This window comes from Mesoplodon bidens (assembly GCF_964165515.1).
Source record: "Mesoplodon bidens genome assembly, chromosome: 8".
Lineage (NCBI taxonomy): Eukaryota > Metazoa > Chordata > Mammalia > Artiodactyla > Ziphiidae > Mesoplodon > Mesoplodon bidens.
In genome coordinates, this window is record NC_138165.1 from 14,358,493 (window position 1) to 14,377,314 (window position 18,822).

An 18,822-nucleotide genomic window follows, 5' to 3' on the forward strand; every position below is an offset into this window, starting at 1 on the left:
CAATCTTAACTCCATCCGTAATTCCCTTTTGCCATTGTCTTGGGGTTCCCAAGACCACCCTCCGTTTTGATGATTCACTAGGAGAACTCCAGGACTCAGCACATACCAGACTCAGAGCTATCATTCATTACAGTGAAAGGACACAAAGCAAAATCAGCAAAGGGAAAAGGCACGTGCGTGAAGTGCAGAGAAAACCAGGAGCGAGCTTCCAAGGGTCCCCGCCCAGTGGAGTCACACAGACACACTTAGTTCCTTCAGTAACAAGTTGTGGCCCCTTGGGACGTGCTGTCCAGCAGGGACATAAGGGACTCGGTGCCAGGGTGCTGACTGGGGCAGGTCAGGCAGGCACTCTGCCTGGCACGTACCCAAGTTCCAGACCCCCAGAAGGACGCAGGTTTCGGCAGAGACCACGCTCTTTGCAAACATTCTAACAAAGCCTCCTTCAATCAGGGCTGGTGGGAGCCCTCCTAAAATCCAGGCTCCCAGGAGCCAGCCGAAGGCCAACCTCGCAGGCGAGTGTTTCTAAAAACAGCCGCGTCAGGCCTGCTCTGTTAGCCACGAGACACAACATGTTCACCGGTGTTAACACCAGGGGCTGAAGATTTTAGAGTGTAGTATGACTCTCCCCATCCCGCCTCCACCTCAGAGCCGCGCGTATTATCCCTGAGCCGGCCTCTCAGATCAAACGCCTCCGAGTTACAAGGTCGGGCCTCCACCTACCGTCCTCGGTGCAGCACACACAGTGCAGGGAGCCGGTGGCAATGGCAATGACTTTCTTCCCCTGCAGCCCTTGGACCTGCCGTGGTCTTCTAACATGGTCGTCAGATCCATGGCCCAGCCTGTGATAATCACCTTTGCCCCTGCACACAAGGAAACATGGGACTTGTGAGTGCAAAGCCATCTTGGTGACCACCCTGAGCCACCCTCCTGGAGCAGACACCACACTGACACTGCAAGACACAAACCACAGCCTGCCCCAGAAGCCACATTTCTACCTACAAAAAGGCAGTTAAAGCGACTTCTAATGAACAATCTGGATTTGGTGGACTTAAATAAATAGAATCTTGCATACCAAGTATAGACAGCACCAGATTTGGTCAGGGCGACAGAAAACTGGGACCCGCATTCCACTTTAACCACTCCAAGGCCTGTCAGAGAATCGATCTGGAAGGGAAAAGGCTCAGTTAGACTGATTCAATCAAGGTTTCTGCTGACGGCTGCACCCAGATAGAGACCGCAGTGACGCGAACAGAGAACTCGGAAAGCCCTTTTACTCCTACGCCAAACGTTTATTACGACGTAAAACCCCACTCCACACAGCCAAGTGTTCTCAGAAGGGGCAGGAGCCTGGCTCTGAGGGCATACAGGCCACAGATGGCCAGGCGCCTGCGCCACCACCCGTGAGACCCGCCACACACCGCTGGAAATGAACACGTCACTGTTGAAGGTCTATGATCGCTTTCCCCAGCATCCACTCTCCCAACTCCGTTTCTCTTTGTGATGTGGTGGCCCCATTCTCCGGCAAGCCCTGCACTTCCCATCTGCCCTCCAGCCCTCTCAGATGCACAGGCCCACGGGGAAGCAGCAGGTAATGGGGGACGGACGGCCAAGACAACCAGGGTTCTGACTTCAGACACGAGCAATCCACCTGCCCAGGTTATTCCAATTACACACGACGTTGATCAGGTCCGTGTTGGACCCCACTTCCAGCCCTGCATGCTCAAGGGTGCAGACCCTTCACAGCCAGCGCCCAGAGCTCTTGCTGGGGTTCATTTACCTAGCTGACGTCTTTCCTCACCTAGCAAACTATGCTCCTTATTACCTGTGACTGTTTCCAGACTCAAGTTCTCAAACTTAAATTTAAATTCATTAGCCCCTAATTCTCTTAGTTTTCTTCTCACCCTACCCCCATCACAATGATAGCAGTAATGGCCTCCACCCCGCAACACCCCCCAACGCTCGGCATCTCAACCCTGAAGGGTGCAAAGCCTTTGTCTAATGCCTTCTTGACATACGAAAGCCCACAAAAACTTTTTCATAAATGTGGAAACCATGAGTAACCTGTAACGTGGTTAAGATACCGTATACCTGTGAGGGAAAAGAGCAAGTGGTGGTAAAGACAAGAAGGCAGCCTCGAGTCCCAGGTCTTCCAGCAGCACCTGCCAAGGAGGCCCCGAAGAAGAGGGGTGTCTCCTTGCGGCCAGCCTCATGGCACAGAGGTGCAGGTGCCTCAGGTGACGTGCTCTTCATCAGGCCCTGGCTCTAGCCGGCACCTGCCAATACCACTCGACGTGGTAATGGAAGCTTGCTGTGCCCACACTGCCCAGCATGGCAGCACACGCAGCTGCTGAGCACGTGAAATGTGGGCAGTTCAAGCGAGGGAATGAACTGTAATGTCACTCACTCTTAACTGATTTAAGTCAAAACTTAAGTAGTTATGCGTGGCCAGCGGCTGCTTTACTGAGCAGCACGGCTCTGAGAAGAACAGCTCGGCAGCCCCAGCTCAGGCTCCTATTCTGACAGCCTCCAGTGGCTCCCCACCCCCTCCCCAGGCCGCACATGCACCGTGTGGGCCTCTACTCTGCACGCGCAGTCTCAGGGCCCCAACAAGAGACGATGCCAAGCAGAGACAACTTCTAGCTTTCCTTCACGGCACCGACACTCCCAAGTCCACAGCAAATCACCTCAGGTGAACAGCCCTGCTGTGTTCTCGTCCCGCAGGCCGCTAGGTGGTCAGCATGTGACCCAAACACACTGATGAACGTAACCTCCGCCAACTCCCTATTCACGAGGGCAAAACACAGCCGTGATCACAAACGTCGATAAACCGATAAACCGCCCAGAGCCGCTCGGCCCAGGCGGAGCCGCTTCTCTTGGCTTCTCACAGATGTCCATCCAGCAGCCTCTGGCTAAGCCAGATGCAGCCTTTCAGCGAATACTAGTGCAGTGCGTGGTTACAGACCTCTGTGAACTGCAGAGTGGGAACAAGTCGTCCTCCTCAAACAGGCCCGCAGGCTAAATAAAACCACGGGCTGCGCGATGCCCCGCTGACCACAGACATTCCCGAGAGAGCGCGAAACGGAGCTTAAAACTATCGTCATACCTCTGGGTCTTTCACTCCCTTTTCACCCAGTGACCCATCGTGTGTTTTGCAAAGAAGCTAAAGATGAAGCGAGGCTACTCCTGAGACGCAGGCGGCGGCGGGCAGCGTACCTTCACGGGCGCCTTGCAGCCGTCGCTGCCCCCTCTGCCCAGCTTGCCGTAGTCCCCGTCCCCCCAGGACCAGACGGTGTCGTCCTCCGTCAGGCAGAGGGTCTGGGCGTCCCCACTGCCACAGGCAACGTCGACCACGCGGTGGCCCTGCAGCACCTCCACCTGCAGAGAGAGGGACACTGAGGACATCCGACCGCATCAGAAGGGAGGCTCTCCCCGGAGGGGCTAACGTGCTGGGACTTGCGGGGGGGAGGGTGGCTGCCTTAATTCTTTACAAAGACCAGGGAATCTTAACGGTCCTGCAGGCCAAGACAGAAGACACCCTCGCATGTCTGAACTATGAGCATCTCAGCGGGAGGAGCAGGGCCCAGTGTCCAGTGCTCAGTCCTGCCGCTCACCCCACAGCCTCACCTGAATCACAGCGGACCTCCCAGAAGACAAAGCCTCTAGCTAGATGCCAAGTAATATTTACTAGTGTAGATAAAAGGGTATTTCAAACGCTATCCTGTTTAAACGACCCACGGAATATATACCAAGGTGGTTTTTATTCCCACCAAAAAAAACCACTGTTAACTCTGAAACTAAAAAGAATCTGGAACAGGAAATACTGTGGATTTTTAAAGAGCATAACGACAATGGCAAGCTGTCCCTCCAGGCCTCCCAAGCACAGCTCCTCCTCACCAGCTTTGGCTTCAACTGGTCCTCACTGTCACTGTGCCCCAGGCGGCCATACCGGCCTTTGCCCCACGTGTAGAGGTCCCCGGCTGCAGTGACACAGGCGCTGTGGGCTCCACCAGCAGCGACATCAACCACCTCTATTCCTCTCAGAGACTCAATGACACGAGGACGGTCACACGGACTGCAAAAGAGGTCCCCAAAGATAACTGAAATAGTTTCATTCTTAAATATTCTTAAATTATTAAATATAGGCTATTGGTTTGTTGCTCATTTATTCAATGTACACCTCTCAACCTACATACATCTGTCAAGTCAATCATTCAATCAATCTGGAAGAATCATTCAGGCCTGAACTCAAAATCACGTAATTCCCTACCTACCTCCTTTTATACAAGCTGCCCAAATGCCAGAGAGGAGATGTACAGTCTAAATCAGGGGCTGAAAGACCAGCACTTACAGATGGGCCATGTCTGGCCTATGACCTGTTTTTGAAAGGCCAGTGAGCTGAGAATGGGCTTTGCATTTTTTAAGGGTTGTAAAACAAACAAACGAAAACCACGAAAGAAGGATATACAACAAAAACTGTATGTGGCTGGCCTAAAATATTTATGACTATCTGGCCTTTTGCAGAAACAGCCTGTCTACCCTTGCTATAAATCAACATTTCATTTAAGGAGTCAACTAGTCTATATATAACATGGCAAGCCTGACGACAAACTTCTTTTTCTTATTACTGAGTTTTGAAAGCTATTTATAATGATCTTGGATATAAGACCTGAGTCAGATATAGGATGTGGTAAATATGCTTTCCCAGTCTGTGGCATGTGATTTCCATCCCTTAACAGTGTCTCTCAAAGAGAAGTTCACAAGTTTTACAAAGTCCAGTTTATCCTAGTTTTCTTTACTGGATTGTGCTTTTGGAGTTCTATCTAAAAATCTTCATCTGACCTAAGCTCACAAAAGTTTTCTCTCATGTTTTCTTCTAGAAGTTTTTAGTTGTAGGCTTTAGATTTATGAGTTAATTTTGGATACGATGCAAGATAAGAATTCAAGTACAAAGATCGAGGTGTCCCCTTAGGCAGGGCTGAAGATTTTAGTCTGTGGTATTTGGAATTTAGGCTGCAGTCCTTGTTTTTGGATGGATCGCTGGGTCTGTGGCACAGTCCATGCTTTAAACCAGATCTGAACAGAAGAATGGCTACTTGGCCCAGGTAGAAGTAGATGAAGTATTTGGTTCAATTTTGGATATTAATGGCGCAAGATAAGAATTTAAGTTCACTGTTTACCATACGGTTGTCCAATTGTTCAAAACCATCTGTTGAAAAGACTATCTTTTCTCCAGTAAATTGTCTTTGCACTTTCGTATTATGCACTGCAAACTGTGAGGGAGGAATCAAGTTTCATTTTTCCACACTCACCGTATCCGTATTTGTGGGTACGTTTTTGGACTTCCTCTCCTATCCTGCTCCACTGATATATTTCTCACTTGTTACAATAATACCACACTGTCTTGATTACTGTATCTTTAAAATGAGACTGGAAGTTAAATAGTGTCAGTCCTCCAACTCTGGCTCCTCATTTGCAAAGCTGTCTTGACTATTGTAGGTACTCTTCACTTCCACGTGAATTTTATAATCAGCTTGTCAATTTCTACCGAAATTTTGATGGGGAAGGGGTTGAATCAATAGGTTAATTTGGGGAAAACCAAGAAATCAACAATACTGAGTCTTCCAATCCATGAACACAGCATACTCCTCCATTAGTTTAGGTCTTTAAAAATTTCTCTCAGCAATATTTTACAGTTTTTTGTCTGTAGGTTATCCATATCTTTGGGTCAAATTTATTCCTTACTATTCCGATTTTAGGGGGAGGGTACCATAAATGGTATTTTAAAATTTCAATTTCTGATTGCATATGTATATGTATAAAGACACACGGTTGACTTTTTTTAATGCAGAAATGTTTCCTTTATTTGCCTGCCATCGGCTTTTATTTACTGATCTTCTCTCCTGCAACCTTGCTAATCCCACTAATTCTCGTAGCTTTTTTGTAGATACCATCAGGTCTTCTACATAAATAATCATATTATGTGTAAATGGACAGCTTTAATTCTCCTTCCAATCTGAATGCCTGTTACCTCTGCATTCTTGTGCTGCGCTTGCTAAACCTGCTAAACAACGCTGAGTACAACTGGTGACAGACAGCAGCAGACGTCCTGTCTTGTTCCTGGAGATAGGGAAAGTGTTCAGCCTGTCACCATCAGGTACCACATGAGCCCTAGCTTTCTTTTCTTTCTTTTCTTTCCTTCCTTCCTTTCTTTCCCTTTCTCTCTCTCTCCCCCTCCCTCCCTCTCTCTCTCTCTTTCCTTTCTTTCTTTCTTTCTTTCATTCATTTATGGCTGTGTTGGGTCTTCGTTGCTGTGCGTGGGCTTTCTCTAGTTGTGGCGAGCGGGGGCTACAATTCGTTGCGGTGCGCGGGCTTCTCATTGCGGTGGCTTCTCTTGTTGCGGAGCATGGGCTCTAGGCACTCAGTAGTTGTGGCTCGCGGGCTCTAGAGCGCAGGCTCAGTAGTTGTGGTGCATGGGCTTAGTTGCTCCGCGGTATGTGGGACCTTCCCGGACCAGGGCTCTGAACCCGTGTCCCCTGCATTGGCAGGCGGATTCTTAACCACTGAGCCACCAGGGAAGTCAAGCCCTACCTTTAACAGAGATGCCCTTTACCAAGCTGAGGAAGTTTTCTCTCATTCCCAGATTGCTGAAAGTTTTTATCAGAAACAAATGTTAGTTTGCCAAATGCTTTTCCGCCTTTCATCTACTGAGATAATCTATATAGTTTTTCTTTTTTACACTGATCAATTTTCTAATGTTAAAACAATTATTCATACTGGCAAAAACATCATTTGGCCTTACTGCTTTATCCTTTTACATATTGTTGGATTCAACTTTCTAAAATATTAAGAATTTTTACATCTATGCTCATGAAGGATATTGGTCTATATTTTCCTAATAACATCTGAGTCTGGTTTTGATATAAGAGTAAAGCTGTCCTCAAAAAACTAAGTTGGCGAGAATTCCCTCCTCAATTTTCTGAAACTGACTGTGAAGAACTGGTATTATCTGTTACTTACATGTGTGGTAGAAATCACCAGTCATATATCTGGTCCTGAGGATTTATTTGTGGGAAATTCAATTTCTTAAATAGACACAGGGCCATTCAAGTCATCTAACTTTTCTTGAGTGAGCACTAAAGAATGTGTGTCCTTTGAGGAATTTGTCCATTTCGTCTAAAAAGTTCAATCTGTTGGCATAAAGTTATTTAATATACTTCATCTTTCAATAACTACAAACTCCCTCATTCCTGATATTGCTATAATTTGTGTGTGTGTGTGTATATAGATAGATAGATTAGTCTAGATGGAGGTTTTATTGATGATGCTAACTTTCTCAAAGAACCAGCTTCTGTTTTCTTTAATTTTTCTCTATTTCTCTGTTTTCTATTTCATGGATTCTTGCTCTGACCTTTCTTAGTTCCTTCAATCTGCTCACTTTGTCTTTCTTATTCTAGTTCCTTAAAGTAGAAGCTGAGGTTATTGTTTAGAGATCATTTTTCTTTTATAAAAAGGCATTTCATGCTATAAATCTCCTTCTAAGTACTGCTTCTGCTGGATCCCACACATTTTTATATATTGTTTTCATTTTCACTCAGATCAAAATTCTTTCTAATTTCGCACTGATTCCTTCTTTGACCCATCAGTTATTTTTACATTTTAGTTATTTTTACATTTTATTTACTTTCCAAATATATGGAGGATTTTCCATACTTTATAGTAATTGATTTCTAATTAATTCCATTGTGGTCAGAGAAAATCTTTTATATGACTTGAATCTTTTTGACTTATGAGATTTGTTTTCTGGCCCAAATTACGGTCTATATTGGCAGCTATTCCACGTGTACTTGAAAAGAATGTGCTTTTGTTAAGTAGTGTTGTATAGTGGTAATTAGATCAAATTGGTGGATAAAGTTGTTCAAGTCTTCTGACACATCTTCTATCCACCTATCAGTTATTGAGGGAGGGATATTAAAATCTACAACTGTAAATTTGTTTCTCCTTACAGCTCTGTCATTTTGTTTAATTTCAAATATTTGGAAGATCTATTATTAGTTGTGTAAACATTTAGGATTATTATGTCCTCTTGATGAACTGACCACATCATCATCATAAAATGACCCTTTTTATGATATTCTCTGATGTTACATCTAGTTTGTATAATATTAATATAGGCATTCCAGGTTTCTTTTAATCTGTGTTAGCATATTTTCCCACTCTTTTATTTTTAATCGATTTATGTGTTTAAATATAGACATGTTAAATACAAAGTTTGTTCTATGTAGCATATTGTTGGATCTTGCTTTGATATGCATTCTGACAATGACTTTTAAGTGTGGTGTTTAGATCATTTAACATTTGATGTGATTGTTAATATATTTTGGTTTAGATCTATACCTTACTATTTGTTTTCTATTTGTCTCATCTGTTTACTCCATTTTTTCTTTTTTTCTGGTTTCTTTCGAGTATGTTTTTTGATTCACTTTAACTCCTTTGTTGGCTCATCAGATACAACTTTTTTTTTTTTTTTTTTTTTTTTCTGTACGCGGGCCTCTCACTGCTGTGGCCTCTCCCGTTGCGGAGCACAGGCTCCGGACACACAGGCTCCACGGCCATGGCTCGCGGGCCCAGCCGCTGCGCGGCATGTGGGATCTTCCGGGATAGGGGCACGAACCCGTGTCCCCTGCATCGGCAGGCGGACTCTCAACCACTGCGCCACCAGGGAAGCCCAGATACAACTTTTTGTTGCGTTCTTTTCGGGGCTGCTTTGGCGGGTGTAGAATGCATCTCTAACGATTAGAGTTTAGTCTGGGGTCATGTACTACATCATGTGTAGTGTAAGAACTTCACAACAGTATTATGTCCATTTCCTGCCTCTAACCCCAGCCTCTGAGCTACTGCTATCATATATTTTACTCCTACGTATGTTTTAAGCATCTCAGTTCATTTTTACCATATCCTGAAAACATTCAATTATCTCTTAAAGAAATTTATATGATAAGGGAAAACATCATGATATTAACCCATGTAGTAATTTCCTCATTCATTTGTATAGATCCCTGATCCCATCTGGTATAATCTTCCTCTGGTTTGAAGTAATTCCTTTAAATTTTTAGTTGTACAGATCTGGAGGTGGTGAATTATTTCAGCTTTTGTATGCCTGCGTAAGTCTACTTCAAATTCATTCCTGAAAAAATAATTTCATTGAGTAAAAAAATCTAGGCTGACAGTTATTTTTACTTTCAGTATCTCCCACTGTATTCTAGCTTACATTATTTCTTATCAGAAATTCACCATCACCCTTTACCTTTTATTCTGTACATAAGTGGTATTATTCCCCCTGGTGGCTTTAAAATATTTTGCTCCTTATCAATGGCCTTGAGCAATTTGATTATGATGTGCTTTGGTGTAGTTTCCTTCATGTTTCTCTTGCTTAGGGTTCTCTGAGCTTCTTGAATGTGTGGGTTTATAATTTTCATCAAATTTGAAATTTTTTCAGCCATTACTTCTTCAAAATCCCCATCTTCATCACTTTTGGTAACTCCAATTATGCATGTATTGGGCCATTTGAGGTTGTCCACAGCTCACTGATACTATGGTCTTTTTATACATTCTTTTTTTTTTCTGTTTCATTTGGATAGTTTCTACTATTATATATTCAAGTTCACTGACCTTTTCTTCTGCAATGTTTAATCTGCCATTAATCCCATGCACCATATTTTTCATCTTAAACATTGTATTTTTCTTGGACATTGTATTTCTTTATGACTTTGATTTGGGCATTTAAATATCTTTCAGTCTCTACCTAACATGTTCAAGTTTTTCCTCTAGCTCACTGAAGATAGAACTGTTTCAGTGTTCTTGTCTAGTAATTCTATCATGTGTGTCACTTCTGGGTCAGTTTCAATCAACTGACTTTTCTCCTTATATGGGTTGTATTTTCCTTTTCTTTTGTGTGCCTGATAAACTTTTTATAGCTTTATTGAGATAAAATTGACATATAATATTGTGTAAGTTTAAGGTGCACAATATGATTTGATAGATGTATATATTGTGAAATGGTTACTACAATAAGGTTAGTTAACAAATCCGTCACCTCACGTTTACTTTTGTATGTGTGTAGTAAGAACATTTAAGATGTACGCTCTTAGCAACTTGCATATGTACAATACAGTATTGTTAACTATAGTCATCATGCTGTACATTAAATCCCCGCAACTTATTGATCTCATGACGAAGTTTGTACTCTTTTAGCAACATCTCCCCATTTCCTCCACCCCCAACCCCTGGCAACCACCAATCTGCTCTCTACTTCTATGAGTTCAGCTTTTTTAAGATTCCACATATAAGTGAGATCATACAGTTTTTTGTCTTTCCTGACACATTTCACTTAGCATAAAGTCCTCGAAGTTCATCCATATTGCTGCAAATGGCAGGATTTCCTTTTTCATGGTTGAGTAATATTCACATACACACAGAGAACACACACACACAACACATTTTTCTTTCTCCATTTGTCTGTCAATGAACACTCAGGGGTTGTTTCTTTATCTTGGTTATTGTAAATAATGCTGCAATGAACATGGGGGTGCAGATATCTTTTTGAAATAGTGGTTTCATTTCCTTTGGCTATATACCCAGAAGTGAGATCATTGGATCATATGCTAATTCAATTTTAAATTTTATGAGGAACTTCCACACTGTTTCACACAGTGGCTGCACCAATTTACATTCCCACCAACAGTGTACAAGGGCTCCCTTTTCTCCACACCCTCGCAAGTACCTGTTACCTCTGGTCTTCTTGATGATAACACTTGGGAGGTGATATCTTATTGTGGTTTTGATTTGCATTTCCCTGATGATTTAGTGACCTTGAGCAATTTTTCACGTGCCTGTTGGCCATTTGTAGGCCTCTTGGAAAAATGCTTATTCAGGTCCTCTGCCCATTTGTTCATTGGGTTATTTGGTTTTTGTTTGCTATTAAGTTGTATGAGTTTCTTATGTATTCTGGATCTTAACCCCCGACCAGTTATATGATTTGCAAATATTTTCTCTCATTCCATAGTTTGCCTTTTCACTGTGTTGTTTCTTTTGCTGTGAAGAAGCTTTTTAGTTTGACGGAGTCCCACTTGTTTATTCTTGCCTTTGTTGCTTGTGCTTTTGGTGTCATAGCCAAAAAATCATGGCCAAGACCAATGTCAAAGAGCTTTTTCCCTATGTCTTCTTCTAGGAGTTTTATCATTTCAGGTCTTAAAGCCAAGTCTTTACTCCATTTTGAGTTAATTTTTGTGAGTGGTGTAAAAGAGTGGTCCAATTTCATTCTTTTGCATTTGAATATCCAGTTTTCCCGACACTACTGGAGAGACATGTGCCTGATCATTTCTGACTAGATGAACAACACTGTGAATATCATCTTGCTGGCTGCTTGATATGTTTGTATCCATAAAAACATTCTTGAGCTTTGATCTCTACAACATGGTTAAGTTACCTGTCAACAGGTTAATCCTTTCAGGTCTTGCTTTTTAGCTTTGTTGGGGGGATCAGAACAACCCTTAGTCTGTGGTTCACTTCTTTCCCCTCTGTGTGCACCACCACTCTTAGTCCTCTACTCAGCGCCCTGCGAATTATGAGGTCTGGGGAGTAGGCCCTGTCCTCTGCCCTCTGTGAGCTCTGGGAATGTTCCTCCTAATCTTTTCAGGTGGTCTGTGCCTTGGCCTCTCAGATATTCCCCTCACACATGATTGTCAGTATTCACCTCTGGAGATCACTGACCGTACTTTACTTCCTGTTATCCAATGTCTTTAGGGCTGCTGTTTCATATATTTTGTCTGGTGCTTTAGTTATTTCAGATGCAAAGGGCCCTGTCACTCCAATTTGGCAGGTGGTTCCCATTACTTTTTAAAAATTTAGTGGGTTTGGGTTGCTTTGTTTGAAAAACCATATCATTTGTGTGTCCCTTTCCCCTACTGCCATTTCCTCTGTATTTACAGTTTTAGCATCTGCATATTAACAAAAGGCCAACTGTGATTCAGTGGATGACTCCGGACGAGGGGAAGGGGACCTGGGGGAAAAGGACAAGATGAAGTTCACCATACTTAGTAATCAGAAATCAAAATTCAGAACTGATTTCCCCCCAATAGAGGGGTCATGTAGGCAAGCCTAAATAATGTCACATGAACTTATTTCTGCTAAATGAGTCATTAACTTTGAGTAGATTATTACAAATGTCGTCTTAAAAAACAAACTGCCAATACACCATGCAAGCATTAACACAGACAAGAAGAGGAAAACATAACATGAAAAATGATGGTTTCACATAATACCTTCTGTTGCCGTGCCCCAACTTCCCGTCTTCTGCCTCACCCCAAGAGTAAACTTCTCCTTCTGAAGAGAGGGCAAGACAGTGTTTTCCTCCTGAGTTCACAGCTACTTTCTTAATAAACACATGCTGAATGGATTCAAGTAATGTTGGGGTAGATACCGACTCTGTCCCTCCAATTCCTAGTCTGCCGCCGGCACCATACCCAGTGGCATACAGCTAAGACAAGAAAAAGTAATATAAACATCAGATTTTTATCTAAATATATTTCAGTAAATAATAAACCAATTAGTTCATTTTAGTAATTAATAACCTATATTTTAGTAATTAATAAACCAAATCAATGCTCTAGATATTTTTACCACAGAAAAATAAAATTAAAAATCACAGGAATGTTTAAGACTTTATTTTTGCTTTATCAGATCTCTAAAAATTAAAGAAAACATTATAATTAATAGAAACCCCAAATTCAGACAATGTATTTTGAAAACATGGTCTTATCCCTGGAAGCATTTCTATTTTTGTCTAGAATAGCAACTACAATTAATACCAAGAAAAACAAAAACGATTTAATTAGCTACTATATGCAAATCCCATTTAACACCTACAGAAACACCCATATGAAAATTATACATATACTTAGTACTTCAGCAAGGCAGCATACAAATCACACAGCAGAATATACTACTTTTCTTTCATTCTAAGTGGGTAATTGATTGGGACATAAAACATCTTTACCATAAAAAAAAAATCAAGATTGCCATTTCCAGATGCATGTCAAACACCCCTCCTATAACAATTTAAACGCTGTTTCATATTGTTTCAAATGCTCTGCTGCATCGACACAACAGTAAGGAAACTTCAAGGACTAAAACAGGAAGTGAAACCAAGAATTCAGATTGGATAAATGAACCCAAAGTCAGCCTCCCCTGGGAAGGTTTTAAGGCTCTCGAGTGCACCGGGTGTGGGCGGTGAGGCGCCAAGCCTAAAGGGAGACTCTGTAGAAAGGCGAGGCTCTGAAGCGCTTCCCCTCACTCAGACTGTGAATGAGAACTAAGAAGAAAACAAAGAGGGTTGCCTTTCTCAAAACTTAGGACTCGGGGGCTTCCCTGGTGGCGCAGTGGTTGAGAGTCCACCTGCCGATGCAGGGGACGCGGGTTCGTGCCCCAGTCCGGGAGGATCCCACATGCCGTGGAGCGGCTGGGCCCGTGAGCCATGGCTGCTGAGCCTGCACGTCCACAGCCTGTGCTCCGCAACGGGAGAGGCCACAACAGTGAGAGGCCCGCGTACCGCACACACACAAAAAAAAAACAAAAAACTTAGGACTGAAGGAGAGGCTGGAAAATCTCTCCTGAGAATTCATAACGACAAAAGCTGGTCCTTGAGTTGGTTTTCAGTCTGAATTAATGCTACCTGTGGTCTAAATTCCGTAGGCAGAGAATTTAATTTACAGCGGCTTACAGTTGGTAGTACCCAGGGTCACAAATTCTTGTTTGATTAGTGACTTCAAACTAGGCCTCTGACATCACAAACTTCTTAACCGGCACAGGCAGGAGACAACACTATGAAAAAGTGAAAATGTGCTGCCTTCTTCTTTCACTTTCTCTTCATTTAGGCACTGCCTGGTCCCTCCTCAGTCTTCTGTCTGGAACTCCTCCTCTCAGATGCCTTTCGTGGAGCTATTTCCCAGCAGTTTTCCATGCTTCAAGATCGTCCCATCCTATCAGACCTTTATTGTTCACGGTCCCATTTCTGTGAGATATTTAGCTTTCTAAGATGCTAATAGATTCTGATACTTTAGGATATCATCTTTTTAAATGGGTCCATTAAATGCATGGACCCTGTCATAAAATACCTTAGCTGAGAGAAATCAAAAACGAACAAAAGGAAACATACAAAAAACAAACAAACAAAAACTAGGCCTCAAAGAATTTCTACATCAAATTTTCCAAGGAAAATGGTCAGCTCATAGTTTTAAAAATTCCCATTATCTAAAAGGAAGGAAGACACCATGAGAATCAGAAAAAAAAAAAAGCTCAATATTATGTTTAAAGAAATAAAAGCTTGAAAGTATCCCCAAGGAATAAGAGACCAGAAGGTAACCCAAAGCAGAACTTCCAGAAATTAATAAAACATAGTTGAAACAAAAAACCAAGAAGTAGCAAACAGAAGATTATAAACAGGTAAAGAAATCAGACAACTAGAAAATGGATCTAAGGAAATTATCCAGCATATGGCACAGAAACACAAAGAGAAGAGGAAGTTGAAAAGAAGAGAGAATGTGGGATAGAACTCCTCATCTGAACATCGATCAGAACTCAAGAGTTTTAGGTACAGATCATACAGAGAATATGGGAGAGGCAATACTGGAAAAAATAATGTCTGAGAATTTACCAGAGTTGTTAAAAGGCCACTTCTCAGAGCCAGGAAGCCCACCCCTCATCCCTCACCACCTGGCAGAAACAAAACAACACAAAAAAGGGCAGGAAAAGTAAAAAGAAATTGACATCTAAATATATTCTAGTGAAACTGTAGATCCCTTAAGAAAGACCTTGAAAGCAGCTACAAAGAAAAGATTTCTTACCTTCATTTGGGTAAAAATTAATCTGACTGCTGACATCCCATTAGCAACAACCAATGCCAAAAACCAGAAGAATAAAACCTTTAATAGGCTGACTGAAAATAATGGTCAACTGAAAATGTTATACTCTAGAACAGGGCTTGGCAAATCAGGCCCACCACCTGATTTTGCCACACCCATTCATTTACATATTCTCCACAAGCTGCTTTCATAATTGCAACAGAGACCAGACTATATGATTCCCATAGCCAAAAATACTATCCTTTACCTAGAAAAAGGACAAAACTAAGATATTTTTAAATAAACAACAAAAACAATCAGGAGATTAACCAACAGTAGACCCTCACAAAAGGAAACTGAAAATACACGCTTAAAGTAGAAGAAAAATGAGTGTAGATCTAAGATCTGAGACATACGAAATAACTGGTGACCAAAGATGTGTATAACATTTGGGTAAATCCAGAAAACACATGGTCTATATAAAACAACAATAATAATAATGCCTATAATTTGGGGAACAGATTAGTGCCAAAACACAGGATAACAAAGGATCAGCCTTTTTAATTTGAGAGGAGTATAGAAATACTAATTAACTTTAGATTTTAAATATACAGGTTAAAATCACCAAAAAACAACTGAAAGACAGAATTCTCCAGAAAACAGAAAAAGAGAGCTACACTTCAACCCTCGCTATGAGGCTAGCACGACCTTCATACTTCTGGCGGGCGGCCTCTGACGTGGTTCCCAAGAGTCCCTGCTTGCAGGGATTCCCGCCCCTGTGTAATCCCTTCTTGGATGTGGGCTAGACCTAATGACTCTCTTCTGATGGACAGAATACAGCAACAGGGATGGAGTGTCACTTCTGGATTAGCTCACACAAGACTGTGACTTCTGTCTTGCTCTCACGCTCTCCTGCCCTCTCCCTTGCTCGCTCTGATGAAGCCAGCTGCCACGTAGTGAGATAGCAAAGAGCTGAGGGCAACCTTAGCCAACAGGTCATGGGGAGCTGAATTTTCCTCAGGACAGCCTTGCAGCAACTGCAGCCTGATGAGAGATTCTGGGCTGGAGGCCCAAGCTAAGCCACCCAGAGAAACTGCAAAATAATAAATGTGTATTGTTTTACGCCAACTGTTGTAAGTTACACAGATAACTAATATATTGGGTTGGCCAAAAGGTTCTTTCGTTTTTTCCCGTAAGATGGCTCTAGTAGTGCTTAGTTGTCTTTAACTTCATTTGAAACAATTTTGTTAGACTGTATTGAGACAGCTGTCATTATCAGTGTGCATTAAAAAAAAAAAACATCAAAATTGGTGAATTTTTGTGTAGCCATTCTAATACTGAAGATAGAGGGGGGAAAAGCAACATTTTTGGCACATTACGCTTTATTATTTCAAGAAAGGTAAAAACGCAACTAAAATGCAAAAAAAAGATTTGTGCATGGAAAATGCAAAAAAAAATTTGTGCACAACATTTGTGCATGTTGCTACTTTGTGTATGGAAAAGGTGCTGTGACTGACTGAACATGCCAAAAGTGGTTTGCAAAGTTTCATGCTGGAGAGTTCTTGCTGGAAGATGCTCCACGGTCGGGTAGACCAGTTGAAGTTGACAGCGATCAAATCAAGACATTCACTGAGAACAATCAACATTGTATACCACATGGGAGATAGCCGACATACTCAAAATATCCAAAACAAGCACTGAAAATCATTTGCAGCAGCTTGGCTATGTTAATCACTTTGATGTTTGGGTTCCACATTAGTTAAGCAAAAACAAAAAACCTTTTTGACCGTATTTCCGCATGAGATTCTCTACTGAAATGTAACAAAAATGTTCTGTTTTTAAAACAAATTGTGTTGAGCGATGAAAAGTGGATACTGTACAATAATGTGGAACGGAAGAGATCGTGGGGCAAGCGAAATGAAGCACCACCAACCACACCAAAGGCCGGTCTTCATCCAAAGAAGGTGATGTTGTGTATATTGGTGGGATTGGAAGAGAGTTCTCTAGTATGAGCTCCTTCTGGAAAACCAAACGATTAATTCCAACAAGTACCACTCCCAATTAGACCAACTGTCAGCAGGACTCAACAAAAAGCGTCCAGAATTAGTCAACAGAAAACGCATAATCTTCCATCAGGATAATGTGAGACCACATGTTTCTTTGATGACCAGGCAAAAACTGTTACAGCTTGGCTGGGAAGTTCTGATTCATACGCCGTATTCACCAGACATTGCACCTTCAGATTTCCATTTACTTTGGTTTTTACAAAATTCTCTTAATGGAAAAAATGTCAATTCCCTGAATACTGTAAAAGACACCTGGAACAGTTCTTTGCTCAAAAAGGTAAAAAGTTTTGGGAAGACAGAATTTCATGAAGTTGCCCGAAAAATGGCAGAAGGCAGTGGAACAAAACAGTGAATACGCTGTTCAATAAAATTCTTGGTGAAAATGAAAAATGTGTCTCTTATTTTTAACCTAAAAACCGAAGGAACTGGCCAATCCAATAGTACCATAACCAGACATGGAGTGGGTAAGACAAGAATATTATGATGATTGCACTCATGATCCTGGATCTCCCCCAAATCCCAAACACAAACCAAAAAAATACAAAACAGAACCTGACCAAATAAGGTTTTTCCAAAGAATGCAAGACTATCTGATATAAGGAAAACAATTAATCCAATTCACTATATTAATCCACTAAAGGAGAAAAACATCTCTTTATTTTTTAAACATAGGAAGAATGTTTGATGAAAGTCAGTACCTATTCCTAAATAGAAAAAAAGAAGGGAACTTCCTTAATCTGATACAGAGCATCTACCAAAACCCCACAGTAAGTGTGAAAAGCATTCCATCACAGTGTTTCCTTTGCAGCCTGGATCAAGCCAAGAATAGGCCCACTACCACCCCTGTTCAATACTGTACTGCAGCGCCCACCAGCCTGATGAGCTCCATTTCTCCCATGCAGAGGAGAAAAGTCAAAGTAAAAGACAGGTGAACTGGAAAGGAAGGAACAAAATTTATTTACAGAACATGGCTTTATAAAGAAGATACACAACCGTTTGAGATACTAAGAAAGAAAAGAGTATAATAAGGTCACTAGACATAACGTCAATATATAAATACTAACGATTTCCATGTATCAGTAGCAATTAATTTTTTAAAAGATAGCATTATGGGGCTTCCCTGGTGGTGCAGTGGTTGAGAGTCCGCCTGCCGATGCAGGGGACGCGGGTTCGTGCCCCGGTCCGGGAAGATCCCACATGCCGTGGGGCAGCTGGGCCCGTGAGCCATGGCCGCTGAGCCTGCACGTCCGGAGCCTGTGCTCCGCAACGGGAGAGGGCCCAACAGTGACAGGCCCGCGAACCGCAAAAAAAAAAAGATAGCATTATGGTAGCAAACAAAAAAGGAATACGTACGTTTAACAAACTGATATGCAAACAATTATAACACGCTTTTTTATGTATGCTGCATCTCAAAATAAAAAATTCTAAAACCACAGAATACATTAAAGATTATACAGAGATACTTTAGAACGATAACTGCTTCCAGCACACCACAAGCACTGTGTACATAATCTTGAGATACTGTTTTAGCACAGAATCGTTGTACATGCTGTGAACCAAACAAATGCCCTCCAGCCACAGCTGTCTCAGTTTCAGTGTCAGTATGACACAGGAAATGCACCTTCTTACCTTCCCATCAGCTGTCACTGCAAAGAGCGTCTGCTCTCCTCCAATTAACTGCACGGGTCTGAGAGCTGCAAGGGCTTCACATGGAGTGGGGACTTTAACTTTTGCACCTTCGATGCCCCCAAGCTGACCCCTATGATTATGACCCCAACCATAAATTGTTCCACTGCCGCCAGCAGATAGAGTCCAGTCATCTGGTCGCCTGTAACAAACATTAAGAGAACAATTGACAT

At 42.2% G+C, this 18,822-nt stretch overlaps 1 protein-coding gene across 3 annotated transcripts in view; it reads right to left on the minus strand.

Moving 5' to 3' along the window:
• Positions 1 to 18,822, minus strand: part of HERC2 (HECT and RLD domain containing E3 ubiquitin protein ligase 2) — a 224,127-nt gene that overhangs the window by 15,742 nt on the left and 189,563 nt on the right. For all 3 annotated transcript variants that reach the window (XM_081241778.1, XM_081241777.1, XM_081241776.1), the window contains exons 78-83: positions 18,593 to 18,791; positions 12,321 to 12,535; positions 3,895 to 4,072; positions 3,214 to 3,375; positions 1,073 to 1,164; positions 721 to 860 (exon numbers count right to left, since the gene is read on the minus strand). In XM_081241778.1, the coding sequence (XP_081097904.1) occupies positions 721 to 860; positions 1,073 to 1,164; positions 3,214 to 3,375; positions 3,895 to 4,072; positions 12,321 to 12,535; positions 18,593 to 18,791 (986 nt within the window). The remainder of the gene's footprint in view (positions 1 to 720; positions 861 to 1,072; positions 1,165 to 3,213; positions 3,376 to 3,894; positions 4,073 to 12,320; positions 12,536 to 18,592; positions 18,792 to 18,822) is intronic.